This window comes from Nannospalax galili, unplaced genomic scaffold, assembly GCF_000622305.1.
Source record: "Nannospalax galili isolate Female #2095 unplaced genomic scaffold, S.galili_v1.0 scaffold901, whole genome shotgun sequence".
NCBI classification, from domain to species: Eukaryota; Metazoa; Chordata; class Mammalia; order Rodentia; family Spalacidae; genus Nannospalax; species Nannospalax galili.
In genome coordinates, this window is record NW_008344555.1 from 118,372 (window position 1) to 138,178 (window position 19,807).

A 19,807-nucleotide genomic window follows, 5' to 3' on the forward strand; every position below is an offset into this window, starting at 1 on the left:
TGCTCTTGCGCTATCCAGAACATCAGGGGGTGGGGTGGGGTCCAGAAATTTGAAACTTTAAAAAGCTTTCCCCCAAAATTCCCCACTCAAGCTTGAGAATCACTGAGTGTGTCATTGCCGATTTAAAGAAGGTTCTCCAACCCGCTGGGTGGAAGATGCCCTTGCTCAGCTCACGACCCAGGGTTCAGACTTATCCCACCCAATCCCCTAGGACCAAGAGGCTATAAAACCGGAAATAGGAGCGCTTCCAAAGCTGCTCGAAGCTAGGTGGAAGCCTGGGAGAGTCCCAGCCATCCCACGTCAGCATCCTTGCTGGCCCTGAGAGGCGGGAACGAGAGGCCTGTCGGGAGACGTAGTTCTCAGCTCGGCTGTGCGCCTGCGCCCTGAGCAGTTGCCGGTGAGCTTGGGAGAGCCGTGGGCGCTGAGGCGGTGAGTCCCGGAGCGGCCAGAGGGCGTGGCTGTCCCTGGGGCACGGGCGCGGGCGCGGGGAACGGGGCTCTTTTCGCTGGCTGGGGCCACACGAACTGGCAGGTTTCAGATGTGCCCCGGGCGCCGGGCCCGGGATCAACGAGGGGCGGCGGGCCCCTGTTGGTTCAGGGACCCTGCCGCCACTCCGTGCGACCCGGCCAGGCCTTCCTGGGAGTCCTCCAGGGCTGGGAGTGCTCCTCTGGGCGGTCAACCTCGTCATCCACTAGCTCTCGCGGACCTGGTCCCTAATGCTGGCATCAGATTTTAGATCAGCATTTAGACTTTCCAGGGACATGTCAAGCCTGCCGTTTCCTCAAGTGCCCCGATTTCTCGTATCGCTTTACTCATAGGCCCTGTGAGTGTGGGTTCCGTGCAGGGAGGTTTGGGGGGAAAAAACACCTTACCCTGATGAAGTGAACTTTTAATTGGGTAGGGCCCTGGAAAGGAAACTTAGCGGGTCACTGGCCTGGTAGACGTGGTGGAAGGTTTGGGGTCAGCCAGGGGAGGGCTAGCCAGCTGTGAAGCTGGAGGAGATTAAGGAGTGGGTCCACAGCCAAAAGACTGCAGATCCTTGGATGCCCTCCAGCAACGGTTACATGCCTGGGCTCAGGAAACTAGAAGCTTCCTAGGAAGGAGTCTTGACCAGTAATAAACTTCAGTTGAGTCCTTCCTTTGTGCCAGGCACACCACTATTCAGTTTCTGTGCCATTAGGTCCCTGAACGATGTTTTACGGAGTTAATGGTATCATTATGTGCATGTTGCAAGACAGTTGGATGCGAGGTTTACACAGCAAGTTATCATGCCGAAATCCATCTGCCACAAAAGTGCAGGCTACTATCAGGAAACGAATCTTAGAGCAGACAGGTATAGGAACTGCCTTAGCAAATTCAGGGAGAGGATCCATAGTCAATACACAAGTACAGGTCCAGATAACTGTAGAGCCCTTATGTGACCACCTCTGTAACTTCAGAGATGTCACCAAAAATATCTTGTCATTTTAATTATCTCAAAAATACTGCATTATTTCTCCTACATTTCTTTTGAAATCTCCATAGAGCGGAAAACAAAACAGACCCAGAATTTGACTGAGAATGTGGTAAATGGCAGCATATCTATGGGAGCTTCTACAAAGGTAGAATTCTGCCTGGCGTGGTGGAACACACCTTTATCCCAGCACTCGAGAAGAAGCAGATGCAGATGAATCTCTGTGAAACTGAGGCTAGCCTAGTCTGCATAGTGAGTTCTAGGGCAGCTGGGACTACAGTGAGACCCTGTCTCAAAAAAAAAAAAGAAAAAAGAGAGAGAGAAAGACAAAAAAAAGAAAAAAAGAAAAGGCAGATTTCTAACCTTTGCCATCATAGATTAGAAAAGAATGTTTGGTACGGCTACTTATTGAGGGCTTTACATTTAACTAGCATACGTAAGAAACTCAACTGAATTTTAAAGTGTAAATTGTCATTCGGTGCTATTGACTGTCACTTGGACAGCACATTCTAGAGGATATGTGAATGAAGTCTGAAATGTAAACATTTGAAATGTATGTATAACTGATTGTGTATGTATATTGTTTTTTTGGAAGTGAGTCCCCAGCTTTGATTCTCCAAATCCCCAGAAAGATTGAGAAATGCTCCATTAGGTCTTTGTGGGTTGGGGGAATCTAAATAAAAGGCAGTTAGTTTGCCATCTTATAACCATTGCTGTTTCTCTTTTTCATGTTTTCTTGTCTTCAGCTTTAGGTGGTTCCCGGAATTATTACAGAGGGAGAAAAAAAATCTGGAATCTGAGACACAGACTCCAGATAAACTGTAAACTTCTGGAAGAGGTGATGGCTGTGGCTCTGGGTTGTGCAATCCAGGCCTCCTTGAATCAGGGCTCTGTGCTGCAAGAGTATGACACTGACTGTGAAGTCTTCAGACAACGTTTCAGGCAATTCCAGTACACAGAAGCAGCTGGGCCTCATGAAGCATTCAACAAACTCTGGGAGCTGTGCTGTCAGTGGCTGAAGCCAAAGATGCGGTCAAAGGAACAAATCCTGGAGTTGTTGGTGCTGGAGCAGTTCCTAACTATTCTTCCCACAGAGATAGAGACCTGGGTGAGGGAACACTGCCCAGACAATAGAGAAAGAGTTGTGTCTCTGATTGAAGATTTACAGAGAGAGCTTGAAATACCAGAACCTCAGGTGAGAAAAAAAAATGTGGCATCTTTGTTCTTGAGAAAAAAACAACATACCCAGGCAGCTGGGTCTACAACCAACATTTTGACTGTGTGATTCCACATCCCAGAGATTTCTCCAGAGGGTTTTTTTTTTTCAGTTTTCTCTTTTGCTGGAATCAGCATAGGGGTCTGAGATTCCTCGCTGTGTCTGACTCTATCCCATCTCAACACACATATGAGAATGTTCCACATGTTATCAATAAATGAAATTTATAGACAGCCTAACTTACCTAGAAATAGCAATCAAAATTATCAGTGCATTACTCTACGGCCTGCTAGCCAAATCTTATCACAGTATGATTGATTGAGATCTCAGAGTTTGTAGTGGTTTTTACTTTGTTAATGAATTTTGTTTTAAAGAAAAAGGAGATGGCAGTGTAAATTAGGCCCACACAGTCTAAAATTCTTACTGTTTGGCTCTTTCTAGAATGAGCTGGCTGAAACTGGGTCAACTGGAGTCTAGAACAGATATAAAGGAAGCAGTGTAGTTTACTATATGCTAATATGCGTTCCTACAATATGTTTGTGCTTCACTGTACAAGAAGGCATCATGAAGTGGCCACATGCCTGCATCTCTGCTTATTTTCTTTTTTAAAAAAAATTGTGTGTGTGATGCACCTACTGCATGTATGTAGGTGCATCACATGTGTGCAATGCTGACAGAGGCCAGAAATAGGCCCCAGATCCCCTGGAACTGGAGTTAACAGATGTTTGTTAGCTCCCTTGTGGGTGACTGAACCCAGGTTCTCTGCAAGAGCAGCCATCTCTGCAGACCTGCACCTCTGTTTTCAGTTACCTTGATAGGACAGTCAGGGATTCTGCCCAAGGCTGCAGTACTGTGAACAGTGTTGCCCCTGGCGATGTGATTTCCCAAAGTGACAAAAAAAAGTCATAGTAAACCTGAATAAATAGTATGGTTTTCCTCTGATTTGTGCAAAAGTGCTGAAGTCCGCAAAATTATATTGTTTCTACCTGATCAACAGGATATGGTTCTTGTTAGATTCTTTTCACCTGCACAAATATTTGAAGGGGTAGTTCTCTTTTTGGGAGAATCTTGGAGAACTCTGGATTGTGAGTGATGCTCCCATTGCTGGCGCATGAAATTCCAGTTAGCACCACCTTCGAGCGTATCCGAAAGACCTCATTGGGTGATGGTATTGTCTTCTGTTTAGAACTACCTCTGGAAGCCTTTGTTCAGGGAGGGCATGGCTGAGCACACGGCAGTGTCCCAGGAAGGAAACCATAAGAGCTTCCACCTTAGATTTACTGTCTCTGGGGCTTGCGATGGAGGCTGCTCTGCCAGAGCTTCTGGGAAGGTGGTAGTTTGCATAGGAGTCTGTCAAAAGTTTCCTGCCTCCCTGGGGTAGCATGGGTGAGCAGTTTCCCTTAATTTCTCTATCTTTCTGGGTTTTGTTGACAATTTTGGTTTTCACGGAGGCGGGTGGTGTCTAGGCATGCCCTCTACACTACAGGAGTTGCACGTCACTCCTGGCACTTGAGCACTTGAAATGTGGCCAGTACACCTGGGTGTAAGCTGTGAGCGTGAAATGCACATTACCTGCAGAAGACTTGTGTGAAGGGAACAGTAAGTGGAATGGCTCACCAGTAATTATTTGTATTGATCACGTTATAATCTTGATAGTTTAGGTATTTTGGAATAAGTACAACATCCTATTAGAGCTCAACACAGTTGTTTCTTTTCTGCATTGCTTCCTGTAACCACTAGAAAATTTAAAGCTATGTGTGTGGCTCATAGTACTGTTGGTGAGGAATAGCTGACTTGGAGCTAAAACTACTTTCAGTGGAGTGTAGACTTTACCTGGAGTGATGGGTTTTGGCCTTTCCCACAGATTGATGTGGATGACATGCTCTTGGAAGAATTGGCACCAGTTGGAACAGTACCAATGCCACCAAACCTGCATCTGGATACACCTGAACTCCAGGTGATGGAACCTGTCCAGGATCCCCCAGTACCAGAGGCCTGGATTCCACAAGCGGGGCCACAGGATCTGAACTACAGTGCCAGTGGTGAATGCCAGTCCTTTTTAGACCCTGGTAAGGCAAGGGTTTTCTTTTTTCAAATGCATATTTTTATTGAATTTTTGTACATGTCATATAATACATCTTAATCGTATTTAGACCCCATCTCCCCTGTCTACACTCCCCTCCATAGCCTGTCCTCCAGATTTCATGCATTCTGTCATATATGATAAGGCCTATCTAGTCATGTTTGTGTACCCAAATGTCCCTCAGTGTGAGATCATCCACTGGAGCCTGGTCAGCCTATCTAGGGTCATTCCCTTAAAAAATATCAACTCTCCCTCATCCAGCAGTGATTGACTGCTAGTAGTTCTTTGGCTAAGGTTTTCTTTTAGTTCTTTCTTTCTGTTTGAGAGCTTGAGAGCTCTGAGGGGTACAGTGGCTATGGACCACTGAGATAAAGAAGTAGAGGACTGAGAGGAAGAGGAAGAGGAAATCACTTTCTGGGAACAATAGGGAATGTGCTTTCAATAGAAAGAATGTCCTTAGGATCTGGTTAAGGTGATGGCCTTGCTCAAGGGGCTTTTCACCAAGCTTACTTGGGAAAACTTCTCATGGGAGTTTGGGTGCCCTGGTGAGGACATAGTTGTCCATCTTTTTTTTTTAGCCACATGATCTGTGATGTAGATTACAAAAAGCCACAGTTGCTTTTATGACATAAAAGTCCCATCCAAGAAGAATACTTTGTAACATGTGCTCTTTAGACCTTTAAAAAAGATTCAGGGGCTGGAGAGATGGCTCAGTGGTTAAGAGCACTGACTGTTCTTGCAGAGGACGGGTTCAATTCCCAGCACCCACATGGCGGCTACGAACCGTCCTTAATTCTAGTTCCAGGGGAATCTGAAGCCCTCTTCTGACCTCTGCTGCATTGCACAACACAGGTGCACTCATACATGCAGGCAATACACTCACACATAAAATAAAAATAATAAGTAAAATATTAAAAAAAAGATTCAATCATGGGGCTCAGCAGTTAGGATCACTGGCTAATCTTGCAGAGCACCTGGATTCAGTTCCCAGCACCCACATGGTGACTAACAACTGTCAAATAACTCCAGTTCTAGGGGGTCCTTGGGCATTGCATGATGCAAGTGTATTTACGTACATGCAGGCAAAACACTCCTACACATAAAATAAGAATCAATCCAAAAATATTTTTAAATAATTCAGGCAGGTATAGGGGGTGGAAGGAAATGTTGATTTCATGAAAACCCAAACTAGAAATGTATTTTTCAGAATGTGGTTTAGGAGGCCTCCTGCATCAACACAATCCTGGGTGCACATTTAACATTGTCCAGATCAGTACTGTGTACACTCAACTTTGAGGTCCACTGGCTCTAGTGGGACAGGGTGAGTTCTAGAAGGAGCTAGGCCAGTAGAGAAAGGCAAGTAAAACTATACAATACCAAGACAACAAAAGAGACCAACAAAATGGAAATCAGTGAGAACAGTCCAAGTAACAAAATAGAAATGCACGATGCAGGAATCACTAGCACAGAGCCTAGGCCCAGAGTCTTTTCACGACTTCATACTTATTAATTCAACCAACAAGCATGAGCACCAATGAAGTGCCAGGTCCCAGGATGGACCCTGGAGATTTGGTAGTCCACAAATCGTAAAAGCAGCCCTAGCTATCCTGGAACTCAAAGTCTGATAGATAGTTGAAATCTGTCCATAGTATTACATGTTCCATATGTGATGTGGAAGGTATGTTGGAGGGCATAGGATAACAGTGGAGCACATAGAGGGCTACCTTACCACTAGTTAAGAGAAACTGACTTCTGGAGGAAGGGGTTTAGGGTAAGCACCTATAGAAAAGCCCAGGAGTGGCCTGCTGAGCCAATGTTGCAAGTGAGGAGGGGAGAGGACTCTGAGTAGAACAAACAACAGGCACCATGTGCAAAAGCTCTACGGCAGAGAGAACACCAGAGCCTGCACTGTGAGAGGCCCACAGGAGCAGAGGACCCCAGTTTGTGTGTGTGTGTGTGTGTGTGTGTGTGTGTGTGTGTGTGTGCGCGCGCGCCGGCGCGTGTGTAGGTAGGTCAGTACACAGTTTGGTGGAGTCCGTTCTTTCCATCCACCATGTGAGTTCCTAGGATCCAACTCAGCTCTTCAGGCTTGGGGGCAAGTGCTTTTACCTGGCAGGCTATCTCACTGGCCCAGAAGATTCATGTAACTTTTAAATTTCTTCAGAATATTCTATTATATGAAATATTATACTATAAGTAACATCTAACTCCCAATTATGTAATTTTTCATAGTGCAGTGTAGCCTTTGTGATGTAATCTTTATGAAGTGAAGTTTAGGATTAGAACTTTCATCACTGAAGCACTCCACTTTTTTTCTTTTGTATCATATTCCACAATATTATATTTGCACTGAATTTCACTGCAATAAATCACCTCTAAACTTAAGGAGAAAATGAAAAAAAGGAGAAATCATTTATTGTTTTACAATTTCTGAGAGCCAGGGATTTCCAAGTAGTTTACAGGGTGTTTCTGGCTCAGTCTTTCTGAAGGCTGGCAGGAAGCTACAATTTCTTGCTAAGGGACTTTCTCCATGTACGTGTCTCCATGACAACAGCAGGCTTCCCTCAGAGCAGATGATCCAAGAGAAAGCCAGGCATGCGCCACAGTGTTGTTGGTAACCCAGCCACACACCATCACTTCTTCAATATTATCCTCATCTGAACAAAGCTGCTAAATCTAAGCTACATGTAAGAGAGGGAAAAGAAAATCCTACATGCTGAAGGGAAGAATTCCAGATAATTTGAGGGCATATTTTAAGACAACCCTATGCTTTCTTGTATTTATCCAGGGGATCTGAAACCCTTCTCTGGCCTCCACAGGCCCCAGGCACGCATGTGGTTCACATACATCCATGCAGGAAAAACACTCATACACATAAAACAAAAAATAAATAAATCCTTAAAAAAATCCTACACAAAAACTTCCAAATAATAGGAGGAAAGACTTCTGACTCAGTCTGTAAGTTGATAGCCAAACTATGTAAAGCCAATGCAATAAAAAGAAGCAATAGATCAATACTTATTATGAACATAGATGTAAAAATCTTTTAAAAATACTCATAAACTGAATTCTGAAGTATATAGCAAGGATTATATATTATAATCAACTGGTATTTATCCCAGGAGAGCAAGGCTGGTGTACCATTTGAAAGCCAATGTGGGCCACCATGTGGGTCCTCTGAAAGAGTAGCAAATAATCTTATCTTTTTTTTTTTTTTTGGTTTTTTTGAGATAGGGTCTCCCTATAGCCCCAGCTGGCCTGAAACTCACAGAGATCCGCCTACCTCTGCCTCCTGAGTGCTGGGACTAAAGGCATGTACCACCACCGCACCTGGCCTAAGAGTAGCAAGTACTCTTATCCATTGAGCCAATTCCCCAGGATCGCTATTTTTGTTGTTGTTATTTGTACTTTCAATGTCATATTTAATAACTCATGAAACATTATACTTATGTTTCCTTCCTTTTGTGAATTTATCTCTTATATTTTAAAGAATTTTTCATATGTTGTATGACATAAGGAACCAACATTCTTTGGCATGTAGTCCTAACAAAATTTTTTGAAGAGATTTTCCTTTCCTCATTGAATTTTCTTGACATTATAAAAAAATAAACTAAAATAAAAACAATTGACCATAAATGTAAAGGCTTATTTCTGGACTCCCAATTTTATTCCATCACTGTATCTTTCCTCATGGCAAAGTAAGTTAGAAAGTATCATATTCTGGGGCTGGAGAGGAGATGGCTCAGCAGTTAAGAGCACTGGCTGCTCTTACAGAGGACCAAGGGTTGGTGCTCAGCACCCACATGGTGGCTAATAGTCATCCATAGCTCCAGTTCCAAGGGATCCAACACCCTCTTCTGACTTCCAAAGGTACTGTATGCCTGGGCACACTTACATAAATGCAGGCAAAACACTCATACATGTAAAATAAAAATAAATCAAAAAATTTAAAGAAAATATTGTATTCTGTTTTCACTACAAAAGCCATTTGAGCTTGACCTTTTCTTGACATGAAATATATTGATTACTAATTAATACTCTTTATCAGGTCTATTCAAATTTTGTACTTCCTCCTGTGCCAGGTTGGCTATTATATGTATTTATAGGAATTTGTATATTTCATTCATATATCTATTTATTTTCATATATTTGTTTACAGTTGTCCTTTATAATACTTTTTTTCTGAAAGATTGATGGTAATATGGGGCTGGAGATATGGCTCAGTAGTTAAGAGCACTGACTGCTCTTGTAAAGGACCCAGGTTCGAATCCCAGCACCTACATGGTGGCCAACAACCATCTATAACTCCAGTTCCAGGGGAATTCAACACTCTCTTCTGACATCTGCAGGCATTGCAGGACATGGGTGCACTTACATACATGCAGATAATACACTCATACACATAAAAATAAAGATAATAAATTTTTTAAAAAGATTGATGGTAATGTCCCCTCTTTAAATTCTGATTGAAGTAATTTACATTTTCTATTTTCTTTCTTTCTTTTTTTTTTTCCAGAGCTGAGGACTGAACCCAGGGCCTCGTGCTTGCTAGGCAAGGCTCTACCACTGAGCTAAATCCCCAACCCTTCTATTTTCTTTTTATGGCTAACTTAAGTTTTCCTTATTTGTATATAGGTGCAATGTGCATGCAATGCCCACAGATGCCAGAAGAAGGCATCATTCCCTGGACATGGAGTTACAGTTAGCCGCCATGTGTCATGTGGGTGCTAAGAATTGAACTCAGGTTGTCTGTAAGAGCAGCCAGTGATCTTAACTGGTGAACCACCTCTGCAGCCCCTTCATGGCTAATCTTGCAAAAAAAAAACTTTGTCAGCTCTGTTATCTAAGAGCCAATTTTGGTTCAATGACTTTCTTAGTAATACGGTTCTCTCTCATTAAATCCTCACTAATACATGCTTTCTTTCTAGTTATAGTGTTTAGTTTTCTTAATTGTTTAGTTTACGCTGTCCTCATTTTTATTTGGTTTCAAATATTCCTAATTTTCTTTCATGATTTGGATTTAGGAGTATTGTTTCATTTCTACTTACTTATGAAGTTTTCAACTTTATTTCAGTCTGTTTTGCAGGGGAGAATCTACTTTGTAATTGTGATCTTTTTGCACTTGGGGACATATGTACTATATTGTGGTATTTTGTCTGTTATCAAAATTTTTCTGTGTACTTGTAAAGAAAATGTGTTATGCTGTTGGTGGGTGAGTGTTCTATGAATATCTGTTCTGCTTGTAGTATTTTCTGTATCTTCTATTATAAATATTCTGCTTGGATTTCTCATCTATTAATGTAAGAGTTACTGAAAATTACCTATTTGTACTATTTCTTTCAGGTTTTACTTAATGTATTTTTGCACTCTGTTACTAACAGCATATATATTTGTAACTACTGTATCTTCCCAAAGGATTGATCTTTTACTCACTATAAAATGATCCCCTTTTTATATAGTAACATTTTTGTTTTGTTATCTATTTTTTCTAGCTGTCTTATAGATATTATTTATAAGATATATCCTTTTCCATCACTTTACTTTCAGTCTGATTGTATCTTGAAACCAAAGTATGTATCGTTTAGGCTGTTGTATATTTAGGTCTTATTAAAACTCTAGTCTGAACTTCTTTGCTTTTCATTGAATTTTGAAATCCATTCATAGTTAGTCTTGTTTTTATGTAGTTGGCATTATATTTTCCATTTTACTTCCTGTCTTTTATATGTCTCATGACTCTTTTGTGCCTCTGTCTCTTATTGATTTCATTTGCACTAAACAAATATTTCTAATGTAACATTTTACATGTTTTAATGCATTATAAAGTTATTTCCTTAGTAGAGGATCTAAACTTTACTAATTATGCTTTAACTCATCATCATAAGGTTCAGAGTTATACTAAAAATATCATTGAGATATATGTTAGTCCTATAGTGGTCTACATGTTTTTCTGCCTCTTGTGGCATTATATTATTACATCAAATGTATTATAAACCCAACAATGCACCTCAATGGGAACATTTAAGAGAGTAATGAAATAGCTTAGAGAATAGAGAGAAAAAAAATTTACCCTGATAGAATCCCATTGGCCAATTCTTGCTATTATTTTCCAAGATATTATAGTCCTTTACAGAAAGTCCTTGCTGATGCCCATATCTAGAAGTATTTGCCCTATTTTCTTCTAGTAGTTTAAAAGGTTCAGATTTTATATTATAGTCTTTGATCCATTTTAATTCATTTTTAACAGAATGAGAGCTAGGGATGTAATTTTAATCTTTTACATATAGATAACCAATTTCCCCAGCACCATTTGTTGAAGAGGCTGTCTTTGCTACAAGCTATGCTTTTAGAAACTTTGTCAGGAATCAGATGGCTGGAATTGCATAGTATTTTATTTGGGTCCTCTATTTTATTTCATCAGTGTATATGTCTGCTTTTGTAGTACTGTGCTATGTAGTACTGTCACTATGGCTCGTGTTTACATATGAATTTTAGGATTGTTTTTCTGGTTATGTGAAGAATGTAATTTGAATTTCAAATTTAGTTTAATCAGTGGACATTTAATCAGTAGAGCACTTTGGGTAACAGGGCCATTCTCACAATTTTAATTTTGCCAATATATGAACATGGGAAGTCCCTCAATCTTCTAGGATCTTCTTTACTTCAGTTTCTTAAGTGTTTTATAATTTTAATTATAGTGGTCTTTTATTTCCTTCATTAGATTTATTCCTAGGTGTTTTTAAGATTTTTTAAAATTCTTAATTATGTATAGCTGTGTGTGTCTGAATGTCTGGGGATTTGAATACGTGAGTGCAGTGCCTATAGAGGCCAGAAGAGAGCATCATATCCCCTGGAACTGAAGTTCTAGGCAGTTGTAAGCCACAAAGGATGAGTGCTGGGAGCTGAACTTGTGTCCTCTGCAAGAGCAGTATACACTCTTAGTTGCTGAATCATTTCTCCAGCCCCTTTCCTAGGTATTGTTAAAAGAGTCTTCTAGATGGGACTGTTTTCTGATTTCTTTCTCGGGTTCAGTACTGATTTATATAAATACTGATTTTTTGTGTTGATTTTTGTATTCTGCCACTTCGCTAAAATTGTGCCAGATCTTAGATTCTTCTGGTGTTGTCTTTAAAAGTCTTAAATATAAGAATGTATCTGCAAATAGGCCCAGTTTCCTTCATCCTTTCTTGTTTGTTTCACTTTTATTTCTTTCTCTTGCCTTGTTGCTCTGGCTAAAATTTTCAAGCACTGTATTATTAGAGTAGGGAGAAAAGGCATCATAGCATGAAGCGCTCAGTAGATTTGATTCCATTATTTCCCAGTAGCCAGATTGGCTTTCTACTCCCAACTTTTCCTGGACTGGTTTATGGGTTTCTGGAAACAAAAATGTAGGGATGAGACCTTATGATAGCTCCCAACTGTGCAGCATGATTATATGATTGAATAGACTTCCCCGTTGCCAGCTTTCAATGCAGATTCCATGGTCCTAATGTAGGCTTTATACTTTACCATGCTGCTGAACACTGTTTTCTGAATTTATCCTTTTCTTGGCTTCAGTCCCCACCCTCTGCTGTGCCATCACCATGCAGAGGCCGATTCTTTCTTGTCCTCTGTTCTTTTCTCCAGAAGTCTTCGTGTTTTCTCATGTCCCCATCTCTTCACAACTAACATCAATGTCTCCCCACCACCAACTACTACCTCAAAGGCTAGTTATTTTCTAGTCGTTTCTATCTTAACTCTAGAGAACTTGGCGATTGTTGAGTGAGTATAATATTCCATCATGGAGTGCTCTCTGATTCAGTATCTTTGTATCTAAGCTTATAAATCTCTTCCAAGTTTCAGGCTTTATACTTTGATACTTCACAGAAGTATCTGTGAATTTGAGATTTGTTTGATGTGTTTCATATATTATCCTTTCATTGAATCTTGCCTTTGAAAGCCAAACAAATATGAAATAGTGAATTTTGAAGTGTACTTTTTGTTTTTGAGACAGAGACTCACGCAGTTGCTACAGTAGGCCTGGGACTTGCAGTCTTCCTATCTCAGTCTAGAATTATAGCATGTACCATCATACTCAGCTAAAGTAGTGAATTTCAACAGTATTTCATTTGAGATTTATCTGTTGCTTCTTAATCTGGAAAAGAGAAATATATGGTCTTTTTTCATAAAACAAAGTAAGGAATTTCTACCCATTTCCATACCTTGTTCTGAAATACAAGTTTTCCTCTGGATTAATGTTAGCATGTGTGTGCCATTTTAATAATACTAATATTTAATCTTCAGCCAGTTTTTTTTTTATCTCAACTTGACCATTTCCAGACCAAATATCAATGTAGAGCAGTACAGTGTGCTGAAATGAGAATGGAAAGGAAGAAGCAGTGAAAACAGGATGGCAGGCCCTGGGGCTATCAATGAAGGCAGGGTTGTCAGGAGAGCATGTGGTGGAAACTGTCGTTGTCCTTACGTTGACAGAAACACTATCTGGTAGTTATTTGGTTTATTTTCAAAATATGGCACTTCTAGATTTCTGCTGAAACAAAAACGTAAAAATTGCTTTTGCTGGTTGCCTAATAAGTTTGATGAAATTGAACTGTTTATTTGAAGATGCCAAATGAACTTACTCCAGCCAACAATTTCCTAACTCCTACTTTTACACCTCTCTTCTTTAGCACTCAGGAGCTGGCTTTCCCCATTTTAGTATACAGACATTTTATGAAGATATTTTCCACATTGTAAATTTAACATAAATACATTAATTATCAAAATAAAAGGCTCTTATAAGTGACTGAAGATGAAATAACAGTAATTGAGGCAGAAATATGTATTAAAAGGCCACATATCCAAGAAATCGGTCTAAATTCTGGGGGAAATAAGCCTTTGATGAACCAAATTGTCATGCTTCCCTCTTTGTTTTCTATTACCAGGATATCAGTTGCCAAAGCTTGACATGAACTTTCAATTAGATCATAGAGAAGAGTCATGGGTAAAAGAATTAGAGGATCCGAAAGAAATGAAACAATTACTTGATTCCAAGATTGGTAAGCAATTACTTATTTATATACTAAGGAAGAAAGAAAAGGGGGAAAATGATCAGTAATCAGGGCAAAGAGTTTGGAATTCAGGGCTGGAGAGATGGGTCAGCAGTTAAGAGCACATGTTACTCTTGCAAAGGACCCAGGTTTGGTTCCCAGAACCCACTTGGTGGCTAACAACCATCTCTAACCCCAGTTCTAGGGAATTTGTTGCCCTCTTCTGCCTTCTGTGGGCGTTGCATGCACATGCGTGTTGCACAGTTACATACATTCAGGCAGAACATTCACACAAAATAAAAAAAATTTAAATGTTCTTAAAAGTTTGGAATTCTATAGGGATTTCTGTATTCACAATTCATCTTTCTTCACTTGTTTTTTTCTTCCAATACAATGATATCTGCCATTTCTTTCTTCTCAGGTTTTGAGATCGGGATAGAAAATGATGAAGATGCTTCAAAACAGAAAAAGCTGGAAAATATGTATCCATTTATTGTAACTTTAGAAGGGAATGCTCTCCATGGTCCCATTTTGCAAAAGGACTATGTCCAGTTAGAAAATCAGTGGGAACCACCCCCAGAGGATTTACAGACAGATTTAACCAAACTTGTAGATCCTCCGAACCCCACTGTAGGAGAGACACCTGAGAGCTCCAACGTGGAAGAACCTCTCAACCCTAAGCCTCCAAAGAAGAAGAGTCCTGGGGAGAAACCTCATCGATGTCCTCAGTGTGGAAAATGTTTTGCTCGGAAGTCACAACTTACCGGGCACCAGAGAATTCATTCAGGAGAGGAACCTCACAAGTGCCCTGAATGTGGAAAAAGGTTCCTTCGAAGTTCAGACCTTCATAGACACCAACGACTTCATACAGGAGAGAGACCCTATGAATGTACTGTATGTAAGAAGCGATTCACTCGGCGATCACACCTAATTGGGCACCAGAGAACCCATTCTGAAGAAGAAACATATAAGTGTCTTGAGTGTGGGAAAAGTTTTTGTCATGGATCAAGTCTTAAAAGACATCTGAAGACTCATACTGGTGAAAAACCTCACAGATGTCATAATTGCGGGAAAAGTTTCAGTCGACTGACAGCGCTTACTTTGCACCAGAGAACACACACAGAAGAGAGACCTTTTAAATGTAATTACTGTGGGAAGAGCTTTAGACAGAGACCAAGCCTTGTAATTCATTTAAGAATTCATACAGGGGAAAAGCCATACAAGTGCAGTCATTGTTCTAAAAGCTTCAGACAGAGAGCATGCCTTATTATGCACCAGGTCACTCACTTTAGGGGACTTCTTTAAGAAGTGTGAAGAGAATCAGGCCCTATAGAAATTAATACTAGCTTGAAAAACTTAGAGCCTGAAGCAGCTTATCTTGAAAGAACTTCTTTGTTTGAACTTTATGTACAGCTTTTGGGGGTGCTATTTTTCAGGCCATTCTTTCAAAGCATGTGAGTTGTAGAGTCTCTACCTTTTCCTGTAACTTTTTCCTGAATTTAATTCATCCTGTCTTTTTTATTACAGTGGAAATAATGTGTTCTAAGGCAACCATTTGAGAAGCATAAGTACACAGCATCTAAATAATGATGGCAGTCCTTTCTAGGTAGGACCAGTATGATGGAGGGATAACCTTGTCTATCATAGCGTACCACACTTGTTCTGATGTATGATTATTAAAGGTGATTATGTAAGAGAAGCATTTAGATGGGCCCCAAGTAGCTAGAAATGAGGCAGTGAATTTTGCCAAACAATAAAGATGAGCATGATGATGAAGAAGATGCTATTTGCCTGGGAGGAACAAGGTTGTTTCTATTCAAATGTGGATGCTTAAAGAAGTTAAGATTTTAACTTTGGAACTTCGCAAACTTTGCTGGTCTGTTTCGTTGGCAGTCTGTGGTGATGGTGATTAGAGTGGAGTATTATGTTTCTTAATCGTGTGCTAGGCTTAGCATAAATAACTTGACAGTTGAAATTGTACCAATAGAGTCTAATTGTATTTAGATGGACTAAACCAGTATCCATGGATTTTCATTTTCCTTTGGTAGTCAGTCATTTCTTCAATGCTTTTGAAGTTTTATCCATTCTCTAATTCTGTATCTTCTGAAGTAAGTGTCATAGAATACTTAGTTCTGTGAGATGTACTGCAAATAATTTTGATAATTGCTTCTAGCTGTTTACCCTTCCTAAATTCAGGATGCTTATCAGCATATGAGACTCTTGGAAAGGTCCTAGTCTAGTAAAGGAGGATGAGGCACCTCTTTTGTCTCAATGTTTTCCAAATTTATTTGACCCAAGAACCTTTTTCATCTATGCTTAGTAATAACTTGCAGAACTAGTGTTCTGTGTGTATCACTTGGGACATACTGCCTTAAACAAGTATCTGTACAATTATCAGTGTAGTCCTGTTGCTCCAAACCTAGTTATTTCCAGCTTCAAGGAAAAAAATTCTTTACTCTTTTGTATAATACACACATAAAATTTCAAGAGGGGAAGATCACTAATTCATGTAATTTATGAGTTGCCCAGTGATTTTCAGATTCTTTGGATTTTACTTTACTTACACACACACACACACGCACACACACACACACACACACTCATACCTATTTAGGGGGTGAAGGTTACTAATTCACATGATGTGTAAGTTGTCCAGTGATTCTGTACATTTTTAAAATTTTTACTTATAACCTCTCTGTAGCTGTCTCCATCTGTCTGTTTCTCTCCTACACACACACACACACACACACACACACACACACACACACACACACACACACACACACACACACACACACTACACACAGAGTTGCTACTTATATAAGTGTTCTCATGTATTCATAGTAACAACTCAAATTCCATACTTAGGGAGGAGGTCTCATTATCAGTTAAAGCTGTTGGCATGTGAAGATATTCACTGAGCTTAATTCCTTGTTATTAGATATAAGAAATGGGACATTCAAGTGTATTCCCTTTATGAAGATACCCAGTCATCCTTAAACTAGATCTAGGGAACATATATCTCTTCTATTGCATTGAAGTTCTTGGAAATGATATCTAAGTATCTGGCAGGTATGTACTATGTGCCTAGCTTGTACTGTTCTAGGCTTAATGGGAGCTAGTAGTAAAATGTGATTCATGTGTAACACTCATAAAGACTTTTTAATATCTCTGGTTAAACAAGAGTTGGGAATAAATGGAGAACAATACAAGAGAGTTTATAATTAAGTGCCAAATCATATCAAGTGCCAGAGCCAGGATGTATCTTTAATTCTTGGCATCCAGGTCCCTGTATGATGCTGCTATAAAGTCTGGGATTAAAATTAGACCCCAGTAACAATAAACGTGAAACACCAGAGGAGTCTGAATGTAGAGATTAAAAGTACAGATTGTAATGGCTTTTCTTTCTCTCTTGTAGAATTGCATTCAAACCAGAACAGTGCCTTAGAATGGATGTGCCCAACTGCTCTGTATTTATACACTATTTTAATAAAGTGGAAATATATATGTATAGATAGATATATACTCTTTCTGCTTCTCTTGCATAAAGTAATTATTTGAATAGCTTTGAGCTATTTCCCTAAACACTGGCATCAAGCACTATAGTAGACTTCTACATGCTCACCATGGTTTGGAATCCCTTTTCTGACTGCAATCCTAGTGCTGTGGCTAGGCATTACTTTTAGCTTTTAATACAGTTGATTTTAGCTAGTAGGGTTAGTTGCAATCATAGTGTGAACTGCATTCTCCCCTCCTCTATATCATGACTAGATCTTTACAGGGTAGAAAACATCTTGTATTTACCTCTTTGTTGCTCTGCCCTGTATATAATAACCATTAATAAACATTTGTGGCATTAAATCAAGAAACATGTGAAGTAGTTCTTGGAAACAGATGACATAGTTAGAACATTGCATGCATATGCCTAATTAGGGAATATACAGGACCTACCTCCTATCATAAAGGGTAATGAACAGTACTCAACTTAAGTACTCTGAAGATTAAATGAAATATATTTTGTTCAGGCCCTACACAGTATAAGCGTTAATAAATATCCAGAATGTTGTATTTTCATTGTTTTTACTGTAATAATAAAAACATTTAAGACTATGGATTTTCTCCTAAGTATGGCTCTGATCACATTCTATACTGTTTATACATAATTTTCTTGATTTCAAAATTGTTTTCATTATAATTCTCCTTTAGTCTAAGAGTTATCCAATATTGCCATTTCCTTTTAACTTTCAGTTTTGCTGGATTGTAATTGGAAAATATGTTTCATTCTACTTCTCTTTTTTTGTCTTTTTGAGACAGGGTCTCCCTGTAGCCCCAGCTGTCCTGGAACTCACTGTATAGACCAGGCTGGACTCGAGCTCACAAAGATCCGCCTGCCTCTGCCTCCCAAGTGCTGGGATTAAAGGCGTGCGCCACCATGCCCAGCTTTCTACTCTTTTAAAGCTCATTTTGTTTTTTAAAAGTTTGTATTTGATAAAATTTGTTAGGTATCCTAAAAACTCTATAAAAAACGAGTTCCATTTGAGGGTATAAATTTAGAACATAGTCTTGGCCTCTCAGTTGCTTTAATAATGTTATCAATATGAACTTTTGACTTCTCCTGGGTAAGAGGACTTTAAAAAATGTGTCCTGGGCTGGGTGTGGTGGTGCACACCTTTAATCCCAGCACTCAGGAGGCAGAGGCAGGCTGATCTCTGTGAGTTCAAAGCCAGCCTGGTCTACATAGTGAGTTCCAGGACAGCTGGGGCTACAGGGAGACCCTGTCTCAAAAAAAGACCAAAAAAAATGCCCTATGAATGATATTTTGCTATTTGAATTGCTATGTAAGTATCAACACTACCAGTAAACAGGAAGCAAAAGGACCTAGGAGTAGCCTGGACTCTCCAAGGCAGGCTCAGAACATTCGCTCTCAAGGTCTCATCCTCACCTGAGAGCAGAGCAAACTCACTGCAATCCCTTTGTGTTTTTTGTAACTTGATCCTCCTAGCAAAGGGAGTTACCCACCAAGCCAAAGTTGTTTACTCAGGGCATACAAAGACAGCAATGGAAATCAGTTCCCAAGTGGCACACCAGGAGATGGTAGGAGCTGGAGTGAGATGTTGCACACTGCTCCCTTGCACCTGAAGTCCCCATGGCATTTTGAAGGGAAGCAGGGCTGGGCAGCTCCAGGAAACTTTCTGAGCTGAGTTCCTCTATTCTGTCAGTACTCACCTACTGGCCTGGGGTTAATGTGCTAAACAGTAACCAGAGCCCACACTACTGCCCCTGCTCCTGTAATAATCCATAGCACATGTATAATGGGATGGGAAGAGAATTCAGCTCTTGTTCTTTCAGTGTTGATACTGTTTTCTCAGGCCCCAATTCTGATACTTAATCATTGTGATTTCTCCACTCAGGAATATAGTATATGTTAGTTCCTATCAAGGCCTGTGCAGCTTACATTGTCAGGCAGGTCTTCTCAAAGATCTAGATGAAATTAAGTTCACATTTTCTAAGATTACTAAGATATTAAAATGTTTTAAATATTTACATTTAATGCATGTCTTTAATCATCTAATACAATGATATGAATGTACAAATTATTAGAAATTGCTTCAAAATTTGAGGCCCTTTCTGACAATCACACCATACCTGTTGACCCTAGCAGAGGCCTATTTACCGTTATTTTGAATTTCAATAATAGCTCTTTTCTCTACTGGTTTCCCTTCCTATGAAATTGTAAGAGTAGAGGGAAACCAGTGCAGAAGTCAAGGCCGGTCACCTTGGCTTGCAATGGAGGGAACACTTGCACAGCTGTCTCTGGAGACAGCTAGCTCATCCTGGGAAAGGTGGAGTCTCTTGTCCTAAGATGCTATTTACATGATGCTACACACACACAACTAGGGAAGAGAAAAGGAAGCCTGTACTTCTAATACCAATTCCTTCACTTTCAAAGAATTGTGTAATTAGCAATGAAAAGTTCCATGTTTACCAAACAAATGGCCTTAGCAAAGTCTCCAAGTCTTGATTTCTTC

General features: G+C 40.0%; 1 protein-coding gene across 2 annotated transcripts; it reads left to right on the forward strand.

Annotated features, from left to right (window-relative positions):
• The first annotated feature begins 384 nt into the window (after positions 1-384).
• Positions 385-17,888, forward strand: Znf449 (zinc finger protein 449). 2 transcript variants are annotated; one of them, XM_008840683.2, is made up of 5 exons: positions 385-429; positions 2,200-2,648; positions 4,534-4,738; positions 13,674-13,787; positions 14,200-17,888. In XM_008840683.2, exons 2-5 carry the CDS (start codon positions 2,295-2,297, stop codon positions 15,081-15,083), a joined length of 1,557 nt encoding a protein of 518 aa, XP_008838905.1. In that variant the 5' UTR covers positions 385-429; positions 2,200-2,294; the 3' UTR covers positions 15,084-17,888. The 2 variants fall into 2 exon arrangements, with proteins under 2 accessions (XP_008838905.1, XP_017655505.1); XM_017800016.2 differs by lacking the exon at positions 385-429 and adding an exon at positions 458-823.
• Positions 17,889-19,807: the final 1,919 nt, after the last annotated feature.